Source organism: Cokeromyces recurvatus, assembly GCF_025118155.1.
Source record: "Cokeromyces recurvatus strain NRRL 2243 chromosome Unknown BX663scaffold_26, whole genome shotgun sequence".
NCBI lineage: Eukaryota > Fungi > Mucoromycota > Mucoromycetes > Mucorales > Mucoraceae > Cokeromyces > Cokeromyces recurvatus.
This window is the reverse complement of record NW_026251412.1, coordinates 344,227-361,897: the sequence shown is the minus strand read 5'-3', so window position 1 is coordinate 361,897 and position 17,671 is coordinate 344,227. Positions and strand designations below refer to the sequence as shown.

Genomic DNA, 17,671 nt, shown 5'->3' with positions numbered 1-17,671 from the left:
CAATGCAAATCCTTACTCAAGTTTTGAGTATTACTCCTGCTACAACAACCACTACTAACAATGAAGCGAGCGAATCAACAAAATCAGTAGAGGCAGAAATATCAAGTAACAAGGAAAGGATATCCACTCCAATAAAGTCAAATACGAGTACGACTACTACAATAGAAGAAGTGAATGAAGATACTCCAAAAATTGAATTAAGTGATAGACAAAAAGGAAAGTTACCAGACTATAGTGCTTCTTCTTCATTAGATAACAATAGCTATGATGATATGTGACAGTCATTATAACCTTCTTCTATTGTGTATTCCATAATATATAAACATATGTTGTTTTATATACATCATAAATCAATTAAAATAAACTAGTAGTGCTTAATTTGTGACGGGTGGCATAAATGAATTTTTATTTTTTATTTTTTATTTTATTTTATTTTATTTCCACTTGTACATACACATATCCTATTTACATCCAATGAGCTCACTAAATGATAATGAATCTACTTCAATGCAACAACCACAAGTTTCAGATGACAATAATGATAAAACATCGGCTATATTATCTTCTTCATCAAATTCATCTTCTTCACTTTCAACCAGTTTAGACAGTAACAATCTAATTTCACAAGGCCCTAATCCGATTCGTTCACAGTCAGCTACTACATTTACTATTCAATCACCTCCGAGTGGCAATGAAAGCCAACTAAAACGTCATAGCATACGATCTAATTCTGTTACTCATCAATATTCACCTCGTCAACAAACAACTATTTCAACCAATTTGGATAAATCTCTTTCACCCATCTACCCTCCTTCCATACATAAATCACTCACATCTTTAGATGCTAAATTAATTGCTCGAGATATGGAAAAGTCATCTATTCACTTAAGAGGAGATGATGTCACTTCACCTACTTCACCTATAAATAATAATAATTTTTTTCTATCAAATAGCATGAATGGAGGCAATAACATGTCATTTCAAACCATTGCTGCTCCCTCTACAACTGCAGTAGCCTATTCATATCATCGACAAAATAGTATGAGTAGCACTATAACGTTACCAACCAATTACCATACTACTACCACGGCACAAGGAGATACCTGGCAGACGTTATGTGTTCGAGTACTGCCTCTATTTAATGGTGAAGGAGTCCAAAGCTCTATTGAAGATTTAAATGAATTATTAAGGTAAAAATTTATATACAAGAAGTTGAATAGATTTAATAAGGAGAAGTTTTATGCATTGATACATATTGGCTTATACAGATGCTGTTTGACAGATCCGATTTCACCCACCCTTTATCGAGATATCGAAGCGTTGTTAAGAGATGGCATGTTTACGTTGAATGCAAAAATGTTTGGTGTTACTGACGAAAAGTTACTTGACAGACTTGTTGAACAATGGTCCTTTTTTTTCACTTATGCATTACCATATTTTGAAGCTGTCTTTCTACCTTTAAGAACAGATATTCGCTATCGTTCAGCTGATGAAGCTGAGATGTGGAATGTACGTAATATGGCTTTGAGAAGTTTTAGAGATAATGTTATTTTATTGCAAACAAAGAGATTAGAAGGTAACAGTAATTCCCGTCTGAAAAGTTGTTGGTTTATAATTAATCTAGATTTTTTTTTTTCAATCATGGCTTTATTTAGATGTCTTTAATAAATTATTTACTGATTTTGGATCATCACAAAATCCTGCAGCTACAGCAGCAAAAATGCTTCAAATGACTTCACTCTTAGCTTCATCACCTGATCATAATGAAGAGATTGAAAGAGTCTTATCAAATCTGAAAGCAAACTGGAAAATAATGATGACTAAGGGAGATAGACGAGGCTTTGCAGGCGTAATAAAAGCTAGACCTATGCAGTCTGATACAACCAATCATAATATATTCAGTACTTTAAAATAGTAAATAAAATTATTTTCATGAATTCTATTTCTTTTTTCTTTTTCTTTTTCTTTTTTTTTTTTTTTTTTTTATCCTTTTTCTTTATGGAAGATAAGTTTTATATATGAAAGTCAGAATTACTCCTTGCACTGGTAAAATAAAACGTTGTTCTAATATGAATATATATTTTTATAATACTTTTTTTTTTTTTTTTTTTTTTTTTTTTTTTTTTGTTAGAATGTCGTAAATATCGTCGAAAATGTATACGTGATAATCTAAGCAATCGATGTACAAGATGTATAAAGTTCGATAAAGCATGTGTTCAGCCTATAAAGAATGGAAATGGAAACTCTTCTCTTTTAGATGATAAAGATGATCTTGATCTAGTAGATTTAAAACATAATGTACAACAATTAGAACAAGCAATTCAACAATTTGAAAATCAATTAAATCACCTTCGTATGATTCGCAATAACGATAATTCGAAGAGACATGATGCTTTATTAGCAGATCCTATGATACAAAACTTATTTTATCAATGGAAGTTCAAGATCAAAAATGGTATCTTTGAAATTGAGACAGGCATTCGAAATGTGGGTGATCTATTATCTTATAACAAACAATCTATTTCATATCTATCTCCTCTCAGCAGCAGCGGCAGCAGGAGTAGTAGTAGCAACAGTAATGATACTTCTTCATTAAGTAGTAAAACGGACATATATTGTGGCGAATCAACTCTGTTATTGAATTTCAGCTTAAACAATAAAGAAGGCACAACACCCTTTATGTTTCGTTTGTTTGCTCAATTTTTTAAACATAGTAATTTCAAAACTAAAGATTCCAACGCATTTTTACTGCCAAGAGCATTTATATTCGAACCTTTCTTAGTTGTAAATCAACTTGTTGAAATCTATTTCAAATGTCTCAATGTTTATCACCCATTTCTTCATGAAGCAACATTCCGAGCTAGATTCCTTAAACTACAAAATCCTCTGGCTGATATAGTGACTCTTTGTATTTGTTGTAACGTTTGTTCCTCTGTTTGTAGGCATGTACCTTACGATGCACGTGACAAACGAAGCTTAGCCGATTTCTTCTATTCTAATGCAAAATCCATTCTTTTGGATCAATTTGATCAAATTGAAAAGCGATTAGAAAATGTGATATGTATCAACTTACTTAGTCAATACTTGCACATGACTATAAGGTATTTCGAATATCGACGGTTGATTTCCATGGCCTATCAAATCTGTCTTGATTTAAAGGATTACTACAACTTGAGCTCTGAACGTGTTTCGGAGAACAATGATCATTCTTCTATAGCTGAGAATGCAAAACAGTTTACAACCAATATTGATAAAACTTTATTTATTCGTCATTTGACAATAATTAGTATGCAACTACAATTAATAAATTACATTACAGGTGAAGCTATTGATGCATTCAGTCTTTGCTTTCCAAGTTGGAAATTTTTATCAGATGAACCAGAATTCACCCAAAAGCTAATGCAATCACGAAATTGGGTATTAACTCTATTTAATCATCCTTTCATTAGTAAGTTTATGGTAAATAAACCAAATAAATAAAAAGAGGAAAGAGAGAGAGATGATCATCATTTTATCAATTTAATAGACAGTATGTATTAAATACTTAGGAACAACTATGTAATATACACTTTGGGAAAACGTGTACACTTAGCTTTGAATCAATTGTTAGATTAGAAGCTATATTTAAGGAGTGGGCATCAACATTACCAGACGATTTTCGTATATGTGATGATTTGAAAGATTTTGACAAGTGTAAAAAAGCCATAGATGAAACATCTGATTTAATTTTATTAATAACATTTCTTGGATTCCATTCATTTCATATAAACTTTTATGCCTATCTTTTACAACCTATTGCACACGGACCTAACGAGCAAATACTCAATTATGTAGAACAATATTCACTTAATCAATCCCTTCAGAGTTGTTATTTATTAAATTATACAATTCAACGAATTTTTGCTTTGAAAAGAAATCAATCAGCATGTAAATTCTTGTATATTCTACTATATATATTTGTATATCCTAAATCATAATTATTATATAGGCGTTTATGAATGTATTACTAGTCACTTTATATTTAGAGCAATAGATATACTAGGAATATTAGCATTATCTTCTAATCCAAACGTTACAAAAGCAGCAAGAGAAACTATGAAAATCTGTTTAAATATTATTGAAACCTTTAAATTTATACATGATCTTCATGCATCCTCAAAAGTTCAGTTAATAACAACAACAGGTATACATGAATTTATTAATGGCAGTGTAGTCGATCTAGATCATTATAGTCAATACCCATATCCATGGATTGCACTAATATATGATGTGAGTTATTTTATCGGTACGACATAAGAAATAGGTGTATATGTATGTGTATTTGTATTTGTATAAAAGAAGAGTCTAAAAAAAAAAGCAATTTCATTGTCATTACAAGCAAAATTATAAAGATAAAAGCAACTTTTTGAACTAGGAATTTATTAAAATTTGGTTATTCTTGTCAATATATAAACTCCATCACTTTGTATATAGCAGCAGAATAATCGCCTCCTTCTCTCCCCTATTGTTTAATAATAATAAATCAGTTTTTTTTTTTTTTTTTTTTTTTTTTTTTTTTTTTTTTTTTGTTCCCCTTTCAACAAGAGTAAGGATAATTACTATCATAAAAAGTAGCTTATTCCATATAATACGGTATTCTATCTTATCAGAGAGGATTCATATTACCATCGAGTTAAGGGGCCTGCTTTTTTTTTTTTTTTTTTTTTTTTTTTTTTTTTTTTTTTTTTTTTTTTTTTTTTTTGTCTTTATGACAAGTTATCTCAGCCTGAAAGAGGAGGGAAAGGGCAACTATTGTTAACATAGATACAGTGTCCAGTGATATATATATATATATATATATGTATAGAAATATTAAAATTTCTTTATTTATTTACTTTTTTATTTATTTTTTTATTCAGTCTTTTTTATCAAGTGGAGGAGTAGGTGGGCGAGCACGCTGAGAGATAGCGATTTCTTCTCGCTTCTTTTGGTATCGTTTAAAAGAAGGATACGTTAAGCGCCAAAGAGCATAACCGGCAAAGCCAACCAAATAATGAACATAATAAATTTGGGACCAAGCTCTAATGACTGGTTTCCAATAGAGTAGATTGAAAGCAACCGAGAGTATGTTGACGATTGTCATGGTTACAATACAAGTAATGATATCATAAAAGAATTTAAGCATAGGTTTAGGATTCTTTGTACCTGGAATAAAGACGAGTGGACGGAATGTTCTTCTAAAGTTACGTGCCAACAATTGGAAAGGAGTAACAGATAAGAAGAATACTTTTTTTTTTTAAAAAAAAAATAGACATTAATACGTGAATAATAACACTAATAATAAATAATATACATATCTACTTACGATAATAACCAGGATAAAATCCGTGCCAAAGAGCAGAGACAGCATAAGTAATAAATGCGCTCATAGCACCACCGGTTTGACCTGGGGGAGTAACACGCAAGTATACATAATAACGTAACCAACGATTAGCACCCATATTCCAATGATCAATCATTTCCTTAATAGATTGAGCAAGCTCACATTTAAATACATAAAGGTTTGTAAATCGATCCCAACGTGGTTTACCATTTGAATCAAACCCATTAAATCCAAAACCACACAATACACTTGCTCCTTCTGATAAATACCAAGCAACATAATATTTACAACGGGATGTGAAAGCGGCTACCTGAAGATAAATGAGTCTAAAAAGGGGAAAGAAAAAAAATTTTTTTTTTTTAATATCTCAGTTAATTCCCTTCATGTAATACATATAAACATATAAGAATAATACTTTACTTTTTTACAAACGATAAACTTCTCCATGCATCAGAATCAATATTGGCAGAACTATAATAAGGAGAAATAACGACGACAGCAGCTATAAATAATAAACTCTTGATAATTAAAAAGAGAGTTTGTTTAATAGGAACAGGAACCTTAGTTTTGCCCTTGACTTGAAACATTTGCATTGTTACGAAACGCATATAATCCATAAATTCTGAAGTAGGTCCTACTAAAAATCCACCAAAGAAGAACATCCAACCGAAAAATTCAATTAGAGTAGGGTATCTTTCAATTTTCATGCGCTGGTTGTAACTTGACAGTATAGTTTGATCTTTTGTGCGACCATCAGCCACATTAAATCCAAATGAAGTTAATTTAATAGTGGCAATCATGAGCATACCAGAATAATCATTTGAATTATCAGCATCAAAACCAACTAATTGGCGAGATAAATGGCTAGTTATCATAATAAATTAGCTTCTTGGTATTAAATAGAATAGAATAGAATATATATATCTCACCTGTATGACATACTAATCATGATGATTACAAAGTTAATCCAAGGCCCATTCTTACGTTTATAATATTTCATAAAGATAAAAGTAAAGAAACATGACAAAGTAATATGTATAAATCCTGCATATGAATGAAGTACTGAAATCATAATAAATGATGTGATAAAGATAGAGAATAAATGCTTCACTAATGTTTGTTGATCAGGAATTAATTTGAATAAGATAGCACATGGATAGGATGATAAAATAGAGGCAACAATTTTTAATTGTTCTGCTGTTGGCGTTCCACCCATTTTAGCAGATGCCTGTTCAAAGAAGGCATCCATCTTTTTTTTTTTATTTAAAAAATAAATAAAAAATAAATAAATAAATAAAATAAAATAAAATAAAATAAAGGTATACATATATAATGCACATATTTATATTATATGGAACCTTTTTTTTTTTTTTTGGTTGACGTGACAATTTTTTTTTCCCCTTTTCTTGGGATCATATAGTATAATCGTCGGCAAATTAATAAAACTTGTTATGTAATGTAGAAGCTATTTTATGAACTAGAATATACGATAAAGCATAGAAAGAAGCTATTTGAATAAATACCAATCGACATTTATATAAAAGATGTGCTGCTCTACCGAAATATAATTAAGCATGTATTATTTGCTTGCTTGCTTGCTTGCTTGCTTGCTTGCTTGCTTGCTTGCTTGCTTGCTTATTTATTTATTTATTTTGAAAAGAAAACCCTAATTTATAAACTTAATTCAAATTATGAAACAATGTAGATTAACTATCAGATTATACTCTCTTGATCAACTATGTCGGAAAATAAAAGTAAAAAAAATTAAGACATTGAATTTTTTTAAACAATAGATTAAGAAACAGATAGAATAGCTTTCGTCGTTCAACATGTTCCTAGTAATGTTCATGGAAAAAATAAGTTATGGAATAAAATATACAAACATGGTAAAGTGAAAAACTTCTTTGCCACATAAAAAAAAAGCTTGGAAGAAAACAACAGCAGTTTCACAACCTCAGTACATAATTTTTATTTTTGACTTGTTGAAATAGAAATTCAGCAATAAGCATCAGAGCTGTTGCTACATAATACTGGGGGGGGTTTAAGTATTAGTTCTAGACACATAAATAGAGATACTAAAAGTCAAGTATACTTGAGGTACAAATATGATGATGATTTCGCCATCAAGCAGTATTTGATGCTGTATCGTTCTGAGTAAAGAATAGCATTGTCTCCTTGCTCTTCTGTAGGCTTTTACGTTATTTCTTTTAGCTTTTGATCCCAATCTTTTTCCATTCTTTATGGAAATATAGGCGATGTTGAAAAAAATAAAAATAAAATAAAAAGACACCTCAAGACAATGATTACAACGTTTAACGGGGGTAGTGTTTTACAAACTCTCTGCTTGTAGTAATACATTGATGATTGTTCCCTATCCTTTGGTTGCCTATTATAACACAATATGATCAAAGTCAATGTCTCTACTAGCGTCTTGGCTAATTACCCCCACCTGTTGTCCTTCGTATTATCCTTTTCACCCCTAATTAACTATTGAATAGAAATTATTCAATATATTGCCTCCACATCCACTACAGATCGCAAATGCCACAAACAATTGATGATCCTTTTTTTTTCCTTCCTTCTCAACAAACTTCCTTTCAAAGAAAACCTTCTAGTACAATCATGTCTGCCTCTCCATGGTTTGGTCCGTTGGCCCTTGATCTGATCCATATTACATAATATAGATTATCTAACTTATACCACTATTTCTCTACCTTTTTTCCAATCCAAGATTACTCCTGATAGACCAGTGCATCAAGCCCTCCCTCCCTTTCCTAACATTTTATTTATTTTTTCATAATGTGGTTGATCTTTTACTTTTGCCTTTAATTTTTTTTTTCATACTTTTTTATAATCATAATAGAAAAAATAGAAGGGATTTATTTATTTATTTGCATACATAGAAAATCCATTATTGATGCAAGTAATTTTTTAATGATGTAGAACTGCAGTGATTACTACTACGTGATTTAAACACAAAGAATACACAACAAGAGCAATAAGAGTTTCTTTTGTCAGATGGAAACATCATCTACAAAATGTAAATCTGAAAAGGTTACTGAAGGACAAGCTGTTCTATTCAAATAGTAAAATGGGTGTTTCAGTTCCTCAAAAAAAACAAAAAAAAAAAAAAAAAAAAAAAAAAAAAAAAAAAAAAAACCTACTATTAAAAACTGTTACAGGTTTAAATAAACAAAGTTAAAAAAATAAACTATGAGCTCTACGACTTTTAATACTATCCATGGTAGGAGTAACTTCATATATTTGGATAATAATATTTACCAGGAAATAATGGTTTACTATTTAACATATCCTAATAAATCAGAACCATTTGTTAATTGCTTTTATATAAATTAATCTACTTTCTAGTGACTCTACACTGTCTATAAATTTACTATTTTCATCTACTGAATTAGATAGCTTTTTTTTTTCTTTATATGAAGCAAATTTAATTTTCTCTTTATTAGGTTTTTTATTTATTCATATACATACATATAGTTGCTATACACAACGTTCAGTTATATAAGAATAATATCAGTATATGAAAAAAAAAGGGAAAACTATTTTCCCCCCTTTCCTTTTTGCTTTGTGATTTAGAAACATGGGTCGTCAAAGAATAAACAATTACCAAATGATGCAGCACTTTCTACTGTATCCTTTACACAACGGAATCCAATAGTAGCAGATCGATCAATAGAAGGAGCCATTAATAGATACTTTCCATGTTCATAATTACTGTATGCTTGTGAAAAGTATCTTTCACCATTCTTTGGTTGATAATAAGAGCCACCTCGAATGATAGCTTTTTTTTAAAAAAAAAAAAAGAAATTAACATAATCATTCAACTATACACACATATACATATACAAATATATATATATGTATATATTTAGTTTACCTGATCTTGTATGAGAATCTTGATACACATCTGTCCATTGCCAAACATTACCTACAAGATCATAAACACCCAAAGGAGAACGACCGGAAGGATGGGCATCAACATCTGCAGGTGGGTGGTCAGGATAAAGTCGTTCTCGACCATTATAAACTTTAGGAACCATGGTTTCATCCCATTCATTACCCCAAGGATATTTTCGATATTCAGTACCACCTTGAGCCACGAACTGCCATTCCCATTCATGTGGAAGTCTATGATGGATGATAATGAGGAATTTTGCTTAATTTTCAAATTTAAGTATATATAAAACCTCGCAATTTTTTTTTTTTTTTTTTTTTTTTTTTTTTTTTTTTTTTTTTTTTACCGTTTGCCTGCCCATTTAGCATATGCTCTGGCATCTTCAATAGAGACATGAATAATTGGTTTATTAGCTCTGTCAGCAGGATAACATCCTCCAATCCAATGTTTTAAAAAGTTGGTAGGATCAGTTGGTTTATATCCACTTTCATCAAGAAAATTTTTAAATTGACTTTCAGTTACAGGATAGGCATCCATATAGAAGGTATTGATCTTCATCCGATAAGGAGCATGTGTTCGAGATGGCTGAAATCTAATATTGATATTAATTAGTTTAGTTTATGTATGTATATATGTATATCTAAAATTAAATAAAATGAATGAATGAATAGTTTACTCCCAAGGATATTTGATATCAATGCTAAGAATAGTAAATAAATTAATAATCGAGCTCATTAATTTCATATTGAATTCAAAAAATTTTGCAAGTGTATTTACCCAGTATATTCGGATGGGCCATTAGGATGAGAACATAGGCCATTCACACGGAAATTAAATATATCACCTTCAATTCGAACCATGCCACAGTATCGATCGTCGTTATACTTACTAACGACGACTTCATCCAATTCTTGCCATAGAATAGAGTTACAGATAGGATGTTGGTAAAGGGGGGTCCTTGAACGATGATTCAGAGATTTCAAAAGTGCATCCAAGCCTTTTGGTAAAGGAGAAACATCACAAGCAGCAAAGATACATCCATAACCATAGGGCTCAATATCAAAACTAAGAGTAGCAAGACCATCTACGATATCCGTAGGATACATCTCACTTCCAAGCCATACGTTGTAAAATTGCAAACCAATATGATAGTTGACTACAATCTGATGACCCTTAACATGAATAGGTCCACGATTGATGAAGGTCCAAACAGTTTGTTCTTTGACAGATTGACTAGGGAATTTACTAGCAAAGACGGTTTCATAGTGAACACAAGGACAATGAGGTTCCCATTCAGGGGAAGAAAAGAAATCAGGTCCAAAACATCGAAGTATACTTGAGGTTCTACGTATGGCTTCTGAATCACGTGGAGAAAGTGCATTCCAGGTACCAAAGATGTTTTCCCACAGTTCGATACCTAAGCCTATATTTTATAATAGTAAATCGTTATATTGTCTCTCTCTGTTTCGTTCTTTTTTTTTTTTTTTTTTTTTTTTTTTTTTTTTTTTTTGCATACCATTAAAGAAAGCATGTTGAATCATAAATGTCTTGTTTCTAGACCATTTGTCAGAGGTATGTGTCATGTGTCTTGGTTCAACAAACTTTCTTGTTGCAACAGTAGGAATATGCCTATATTTGATTATGTGAGTATTTAGGTTCAAACGCTTAAACAATGTATACATACAATTTTGTATCATATTTTGCTGTCATTTTTTTTTTTAAAAAAAAGAATGTAAATGTGGGTTAAATCAGTATATTACATCAATGAGATATTGATTAGATAATATATATATATTTTTATATACTAACCCATATCCATAGTATTCCATTGCATAATCTATATAAAAGTTAAATAAGAAAAAAATATTTACATGTAACAACCTGCCATATATGTATATTTACACGGTTGTTATCCTCATCTTCAGCTCCATCCATTCTGTTGCTACTGTTAGCTTCAGATTGGAAGACCAAAGGATGTCCAATAGCAAGAGAAGTTGTCCAATAATCTTGCGTAAAATATGCAACTTCACTTGACATACCATCCACATTGTATTCCTCTAGAATAATAATAATAATAATAATAAAATAAGGTCAGCAATGTATTACAACTGATGATACAGAACTATATAGTTTGTATGCGTATTTGACAAGTTACTAAATAATCGAGGTAAAATATAACTCCAACTTGCTTGTGGATCACGCTAAAATAAGGGGAGGGGGAAAATAAGTTAAAAAAAAAATGCCGGTTAATTTTATTTTATAGTATATTAAACTTACAGTTCCATTATCCCAATTGAGAATAGGGAAAATCACCTTTATATTTTTCATGTGAAATTCTTCAACTAGGCCACGAATAGCAGTGGTACCTTTTTTTTTTTTTTTTTTTTTTTTTTTTTTTTTTTAAGAAAAAGAAATAAAGTAAATATTAAAAATTTCCACCTAATCATTTCAGTTATATTAACCTCCAGGCAAACATCTAAAATAATCCTCAGAATTACGACTATCACAGCCAAGATTAGGAAAAGCTGGCCAAACCTATGTAAAAGCATGTAAGAAATTCCTTCTCTCTCTCTTTTTTTTTCCTTTCAGAATTCAAAACAAAGTTCACTCACAACAACAGAATCAACTTTCCCATAACGTTCTTCAATATCTATGTAGTAAGTATGTAAATCATAAATTATGCATGGAAATCTCTTTATATAAATATCCCTCTTACCATTAACGAATTTGTCTACAGTAAACTTATTTGTTTTAGGATCGAATAAGAACAAATCATTCATCATAACATGAGGCTGAACATAACTTGCTTGAACCCACTTGGATCATAAATTATTTTTTTTTTTAAAAAAAAGGTTAAATAATAAATAAATGAACGAAACTTTTTTTTTCTCGCATTTTACCTGAAGTTTAGAGATATCATAACTAGATGTCGTAAGGTTTTCCTTTTTATTATGTTGTTCGAGTCGCCATTTTTTTAAATGTGAAATCCATTCCATATAATCTCTAGGTGAGGCAGGACCTTCAACTTGATGAGATCTAAACTTGAGTTCATATTTGCCAGAAAAGGATTTTACAAGCATTATAAATATTCAAAATAAGAAGTAAAAAGCAAAAAAAAAAAAAAAAAAAAAAAAAAAAAAAAAAAAAAAAAGAGGAGTAAGATGAGAGATTATAGGTTATCTTCCTTATATATGGTGATGTTATGTTTTTATTTCATTGTTTTAGGGTTTATTCATATATTTGGCTACATTAATACAAACAATGTAGGATGGTTTCCTATTAGTGGATTGTATAATAATCTAAAAAAAAAAAACTTGTAGGACAATGGAGGCTATCGTAGTACATTTAAATAACTATTTTGTAAATGACCTAAGCACGAGATAAAATTATTTCAAAGTGGCAGGACTGATGTTGACCAACAAGAATCTTTCTGTTAAAAAAAAAAAAAGAAAAACAATTTGATTTGATCCAAAAAAGAAAAAGCTGTGACACAAACATGGTCCTTGTCACTTAGAGATTACAATTAATATTTCTTTGTATTTTAATTTTATTATTATTATTATTGAAAGAAGGAATCAGATCATGAACATATCCTTTGGAAGAAGCATAAGGAAGAAAAAAATAAATAAATGGATGAGAATCATTTTTGCTATGTTAAAACTAATAAAGTAATAGTAAAATTTAACACAAAACTCCATAAAACCTTAACATGGCTTAAAGTATAACTTACGATTTCATGACGACACTCAGTACAGCTTTTTCTTTTTTTTTTTTTTCATTAAGCAGACACAATATCATCCTATGGAAAGGAAACAGCAATGAAGAAAGAATTTAGCAAAGATATATATTAAGGAGGAGTGTGGGTGGAAGGGAAGTGGCTCAAAAAACAAAAAGTGTGATAGCAAGCTGGCTTTAACTTTTATCATGACCAAGTGTCTTTCTAAATGAACATTAGTCTTTTCATATTAATTTTTGAAACAAAGTATAGTTGTGTTCAAAGAAGAGCACACTTATCATAGTTACAGCAGCGCCAATAACTAACGCTAGAGCAGTGTCTATTTTAGGCGCTATTTCTAATTCTGATTTGGTTAACGTCAGTACAAGTTAGAGCATAAATAAAATAATATTTGGAGTTGCGATTAAAGCTTATAGTAGAGGCTAATGAAACAAGTCATTATCTGAGCTTTTTTTTTTTCTTTAAAGGACATTTACTTGATCTAGTTAAATACTGTTTTCTGATAGTTATTGTTCTTATATATTTTGATCTGGAAAGTACTTGTGCGACTCTTAATGATGCGTCTTAATATCATTTAAAGAAAACTGCTATATATATTTATTAATATGTCTATGTCTAACTAAATAGACCCAGGTATGAGTACTGGATTATTATATAAACGCATTGATCATGTTTATTGTTGTAATCAAAGTTATTACAATAGTTTGAGGTACAATATACTCCTTTTATTATCTGCCTGTAAACTTCAATATAATTTTGAATATCTTATTTTCATGATCGTCGAGTTATCATTTAATATCAAATAGCAACAGCTATTTTAGTTATGCATACATGTTGGATTACTGAAGAAAATCTGTAAAGATTTGTTAATAAAGAATAAAGTTCAAAACTCAAAGTTTCTTCAATTCTTTTTATAGTTTTTTTTAAAAAAAACAAGTATCCTTTATCGCTATCTTGATCCTATATTAGATATAGTTAATCCAAAGGATATAACATTAACCAATCTAAATTGGACATTTAAAGGTACAGCTTTGCTTTGACTTAATAGTGGTTTCTTCAGGCATTATTTGCTGTAATCACTAGCTATCTTCATTTACTAGAATCCACTATATTATTCGAAGATTAGTATGATAAAAATAATGTGATGTTGACGGTAATGTTAGTGGTTAAAATAATATGGTATTTGACGTTGTATAAATCGAGAAATATAGGGCAAAAAAAAAAAAAAAGATTTACTAAATTAGGCAAAAATACTGCTCTATTTAATTATTTTATTACTTTGTTTTATTTTTCATTTTTTTTTAAAAAAAAATCTTTCTACAACTTATGCAAATAAAGAATGTTACATACTTTTATTATACTTGATGGTCACCCAGATGCATTTGCACCTTTAACAAGAGTAAATGATCAATCCATAGATCCAACACGTACGTTGAATGAAATCCTAATTATATAACAAATGAAGCTCATTATGCTTTTTTTTTTTTTTTTTTCTTACCCCACCCCACCCCTCCAGATCAGATTCCTACTTATCCTTTATGGACTAGTATGGTACAAAGTTCTTTAGATTTTTGTCGCATAGTTTGGGATATACAACAAACCAAAAGATATATTGTAATGTCAATTCGTTTCATTATAATTTATATTCATTTATTAACTGAAGCTTTCTCTCCCTCTCTTTCTCTTTATTTTTTTTTTTTTTTTTCATAGATCAACGTGCTAGTTGCAGGGAAAACACCTATTTTACTTAATAATACCTCAGAGCAAGATATTAGAATATTACAACAAAAATTTCCTCATGTCCAACCTAGACAATCTTATTCACATGACCGAATACAGGCTACAATTGAAAATGCACTTCAATTATATCAAGAACAATCTCATGAATACATTTTAAGTCGATGTCGTATCATTCTTGTTATTGTTGCAAAAGATCAATCTGAAAAACAGTTCGAGTATGTTACTATTCCTTTCTCTCTGAAAAAAAAAATATATCCTAAAGTATTAACTATTGTTTAGATTTCGAAATAATCCACAAGATCCTGTCCGCGATTTACAAGCCATTGTTTATGAATCACTCAATAAAGTAAATAACGCGAACCCTTCAAAAAGGTATGTATATACTACGATGATTATGAATAGTATTTACTTTGGTTGTTAATAATAATAATATAAAAAAAAGTATAAGTCATGTACAAGTAGACGTACTACGATCATTATCGTTTTCTGATACACCTGAGCATCTTATACAAGACAAAATTATATCTAAGAAAGTGACACATCAAATAACAATGTCAGCTTATAATATTCCAAACGGACAAGATGACTTAAAATATGCAATGCGTCATCTTGCACAATTATATTATAACATTAATATATTGCACATATCAAATATACCAATGAAGGTAAGGTAAAAAAAAAAAAAAAAAAAAAAAAAGATAATAATTGGAATTGATTTGTATTTGTATTTTGTATAGTCTGCAGCAGAACAAATACAACAGCAATCAACACGTACAGTTACATTATATTACCAAGCAAATGGACATCATTTAATTAATCAACAGGAACCACTAAGAAACTCACTTATTCATGATCCAGCCTATTTAAAATATAGAGAGCTAAAGTTAATCTATTCTAAACGTAGTAAAAGATCTTTATCAGGTAATAAACAGGCAGGCAAAAAAAAAAAAAAAAAAAAAAATTAATTAAAAAGACCTTTATTTACATATTTCGTGTCAGAATCTGAATGGTGCTCTTGCATACACACTATTTCGCCATTAAAAGTAAGCATGTCCTTTAAACTAGTGTTATTATTAGTATTATTAAAATGGCTATTATTTGATTTAGTTACATGATGGTGTAACTCAAGTTTATTTAGATATGATATTTAAAGGTATAAAGAAGAAGGATAAGAGTAAGAAAAGAAACTGATAAAGTTTGTTTGTTTATCTTAGGTAGTGTTTCTTATCTTGTATTGCCTGAGCTTAGTCATACCAAATCATGGACTCATACATTAATGGTTGAAGATGGTAAAAAAGGAAGGAGTAAAGACAGTTATCTTTTTTTTTATTAATACATGTTTGAAAAAGGTACCATCTTTTTATGTTGCTTTAATAATCAACTTCAACAGCAATTCACAGAAGCAAAAGACGATATAATTTCATTATCAAAAGTAGTAAAGATAGAAGGATTTGTTGAGCATCATGAGACTAAGGGTATGATACCCAAAACAACAGAATTGGTAGATACAATAATTCGTCCTAATTTATTTGATAATATGAAACAACTATTACATGAAACGTCTACAAATCCATTATGTAGAACTGTATCTTTTAATCCTTTCCTCTTTTCACATCATCTTCCTATTATAACTCATTCAAAATTAGTTACATCTCGTTCAATCGAAAAGGCTACTCGTTGGCGTACTTGTTTCCGTGATTGCGAAGGTACAAATCTCTTCCCTGTAACTCTTCATCATAGATCGATTGAAGATCTTGCTATGGATGTACTGAATGGTGTTCCTATTAGTTCTGGATTTGGTATTGCTTTAGGACTTATTCATGATTTATTTGAACAGCTTCAAGATATTTTCTTTAAAGATATAATTTCATCAAAGGATGTATCGATGACAAAGGAATTAATCAATATGATTGTGTCTGAATTGAAAAGTGGAATGGAGGGAGCTGGCAAAAAACTCTTTGTAAAAGGATTAGGAAAAGAACATACCAAGCTTTTATCTAAAAAACTTCTTGTTGCACTTTATCTTATTGGAAAAAGATTTCAAAAGGATTCAGATAAACATAAAATGGTAATAATAATTAAAAGAAAAGAAAAAAAAAAAAAGAGCAAGCCTTTTTTTTATCTTATTATTCTTACTTGCTTACTTTTTTTCTATATAAAGTTATGTAATTATATAGTTACTACTATTAAAGAGAAAATAGATGTTTTATCTACTCAAATAACTGACTATACGAAAAATACAACGACGGAAATCAAAGCAGAGGATGTAGCATGGAATCAATTTCATCATTATGAGAATATGTCTCTCAGAGAACGAGAGGATGCTGCACAAGGTTTATTACCAGAAACAAAAAACTTGAAAACAGTTCAAAATGATAATACTATGTTTAAGGGACAATCAGTGCCCCTTTATCAAATAAAGAATGAAAAAGGAATTCAACAGCAAACTTCAGTAAAATATAATCCTAATTTTAGATCTCGACGTGGACAGCAGACTATGGCTACCACTCATACTACAATTCCTGCTACTGTTACTGCTGCTACTGCTACTGCTACTGCTACTACTACTGCCACTATGACTACGACCACGACTACAAGTAGGGATATAAAGGATCAAACAAGTCCATTAAATCAATATCCTAATCCCTCTGCCGCTATACCTTATTTAACCTTTATTGCCCCTACAATTGAAGAGAAAGAACAAGAAGAAAAGGAAGAAGAAGCAAGTTTAGGAAAGCCAGGGAATTTGCTTTGGCTTTATTGGATGAATGATAAACTAAAGAAGAGAGGACATCATGAAGAAGGAGATATTAGCAGTGATGCTGAATTAGTTTATAAAGATCATCAATGGAAACGGGTTAAGAAAGAGTTCTTGGGTCGTTTAGCTCAGCCTGGAGAAAAAGGAGAAACATCTTGA

General features: G+C 30.1%; 6 protein-coding genes across 6 annotated transcripts; 4 read left to right on the top strand and 2 right to left on the bottom strand.

Annotated features, from left to right (window-relative positions):
• Nucleotides 1-443: 443 nt before the first annotated feature.
• BX663DRAFT_459407 (HbrB-like-domain-containing protein) lies at nucleotides 444-1,930 on the top strand. Its single transcript, XM_051523919.1, has 3 exons — nucleotides 444-1,190; nucleotides 1,269-1,576; nucleotides 1,656-1,930. Exons 1-3 carry the CDS (start codon nucleotides 475-477, stop codon nucleotides 1,913-1,915), a joined length of 1,284 nt encoding a protein of 427 aa, XP_051380037.1. The 5' UTR covers nucleotides 444-474; the 3' UTR covers nucleotides 1,916-1,930.
• Nucleotides 1,931-1,975: 45 nt separating this feature from the next.
• Nucleotides 1,976-4,523, top strand: BX663DRAFT_519457 (uncharacterized protein). Its single transcript, XM_051529000.1, has 4 exons — nucleotides 1,976-2,046; nucleotides 2,132-3,459; nucleotides 3,549-3,927; nucleotides 3,989-4,523. Exons 1-4 carry the CDS (start codon nucleotides 2,019-2,021, stop codon nucleotides 4,294-4,296), a joined length of 2,043 nt encoding a protein of 680 aa, XP_051380036.1. The 5' UTR covers nucleotides 1,976-2,018; the 3' UTR covers nucleotides 4,297-4,523.
• Nucleotides 4,524-5,020: 497 nt separating this feature from the next.
• BX663DRAFT_400926 (MBOAT, membrane-bound O-acyltransferase family-domain-containing protein) lies at nucleotides 5,021-6,611 on the bottom strand (the record flags this gene model as incomplete). Its single annotated transcript, XM_051522211.1, has 4 exons — nucleotides 5,021-5,265; nucleotides 5,345-5,688; nucleotides 5,783-6,226; nucleotides 6,292-6,611. Coding segments are annotated over 4 exons (1,353 nt in total), but the record flags the coding sequence as incomplete, so codon positions are not given.
• Nucleotides 6,612-7,852: 1,241 nt separating this feature from the next.
• BX663DRAFT_440058 (uncharacterized protein) lies at nucleotides 7,853-8,041 on the top strand (the record flags this gene model as incomplete). The annotated part of the gene is made up of 1 exon (XM_051523373.1): nucleotides 7,853-8,041. A coding segment is annotated over one exon (189 nt), but the record flags the coding sequence as incomplete, so codon positions are not given.
• Nucleotides 8,042-8,783: 742 nt separating this feature from the next.
• Nucleotides 8,784-12,401, bottom strand: BX663DRAFT_519437 (C-type lectin protein). The gene is made up of 15 exons (XM_051528999.1): nucleotides 12,179-12,401; nucleotides 11,995-12,094; nucleotides 11,891-11,928; nucleotides 11,741-11,813; nucleotides 11,556-11,644; nucleotides 11,434-11,479; nucleotides 11,181-11,335; nucleotides 11,088-11,115; nucleotides 10,963-10,981; nucleotides 10,795-10,907; nucleotides 10,056-10,701; nucleotides 9,955-9,978; nucleotides 9,625-9,870; nucleotides 9,261-9,511; nucleotides 8,784-9,164 (listed from the first exon to the last, which is right to left on the bottom strand). The coding sequence occupies exons 1-15, from the start codon at nucleotides 12,356-12,358 to the stop codon at nucleotides 8,956-8,958; spliced, it is 2,217 nt and encodes a 738-aa protein (XP_051380033.1). The 5' UTR covers nucleotides 12,359-12,401; the 3' UTR covers nucleotides 8,784-8,955.
• Nucleotides 12,402-14,353: 1,952 nt separating this feature from the next.
• On the top strand, nucleotides 14,354-17,671 carry BX663DRAFT_554491 (uncharacterized protein; the record flags this gene model as incomplete). The annotated part of the gene is made up of 11 exons (XM_051531533.1): nucleotides 14,354-14,441; nucleotides 14,531-14,628; nucleotides 14,725-14,969; nucleotides 15,034-15,126; nucleotides 15,197-15,419; nucleotides 15,492-15,675; nucleotides 15,754-15,797; nucleotides 15,862-15,907; nucleotides 15,969-16,043; nucleotides 16,104-16,822; nucleotides 16,916-17,671. The coding sequence occupies 11 exons, from the start codon at nucleotides 14,354-14,356 to the stop codon at nucleotides 17,669-17,671; spliced, it is 2,571 nt and encodes an 856-aa protein (XP_051380032.1).

What these genes read in the sequence shown, in the direction of transcription:
- BX663DRAFT_459407 (XM_051523919.1), top strand. Translation starts at nt 475, where the DNA reads ATGAGCTCACTAAATGATAATGAATCTACTTCAATGCAACAACCACAA. An exon ending in GATTTAAATGAATTATTAAG is followed by an intron (nt 1,191 to 1,268) that starts GTAAAAATTTAT and finishes TGGCTTATACAG; the next exon opens with ATGCTGTTTGACAGATCCGA. An exon ending in GCAAACAAAGAGATTAGAAG is followed by an intron (nt 1,577 to 1,655) that starts GTAACAGTAATT and finishes GGCTTTATTTAG; the next exon opens with ATGTCTTTAATAAATTATTT.
- BX663DRAFT_519457 (XM_051529000.1), top strand. Translation starts at nt 2,019, where the DNA reads ATGAAAGTCAGAATTACTCCTTGCACTG. An exon ending in CTTTCATTAGTAAGTTTATG is followed by an intron (nt 3,460 to 3,548) that starts GTAAATAAACCA and finishes TTAAATACTTAG; the next exon opens with GAACAACTATGTAATATACA. An exon ending in GAAAAGAAATCAATCAGCAT is followed by an intron (nt 3,928 to 3,988) that starts GTAAATTCTTGT and finishes ATTATTATATAG; the next exon opens with GCGTTTATGAATGTATTACT.
- BX663DRAFT_519437 (XM_051528999.1), bottom strand. Translation starts at nt 12,358, where the DNA reads ATGCTTGTAAAATCCTTTTCTGGCAAATATGAACTCAAGTTTAGATCT. An exon ending in AAGATGAGGATAACAACCGT is followed by an intron (nt 11,116 to 11,180) that starts GTAAATATACAT and finishes ACTTTTATATAG; the next exon opens with ATTATGCAATGGAATACTAT. An exon ending in GGCCCATCCGAATATACTGG is followed by an intron (nt 9,979 to 10,055) that starts GTAAATACACTT and finishes TACTATTCTTAG; the next exon opens with CATTGATATCAAATATCCTT.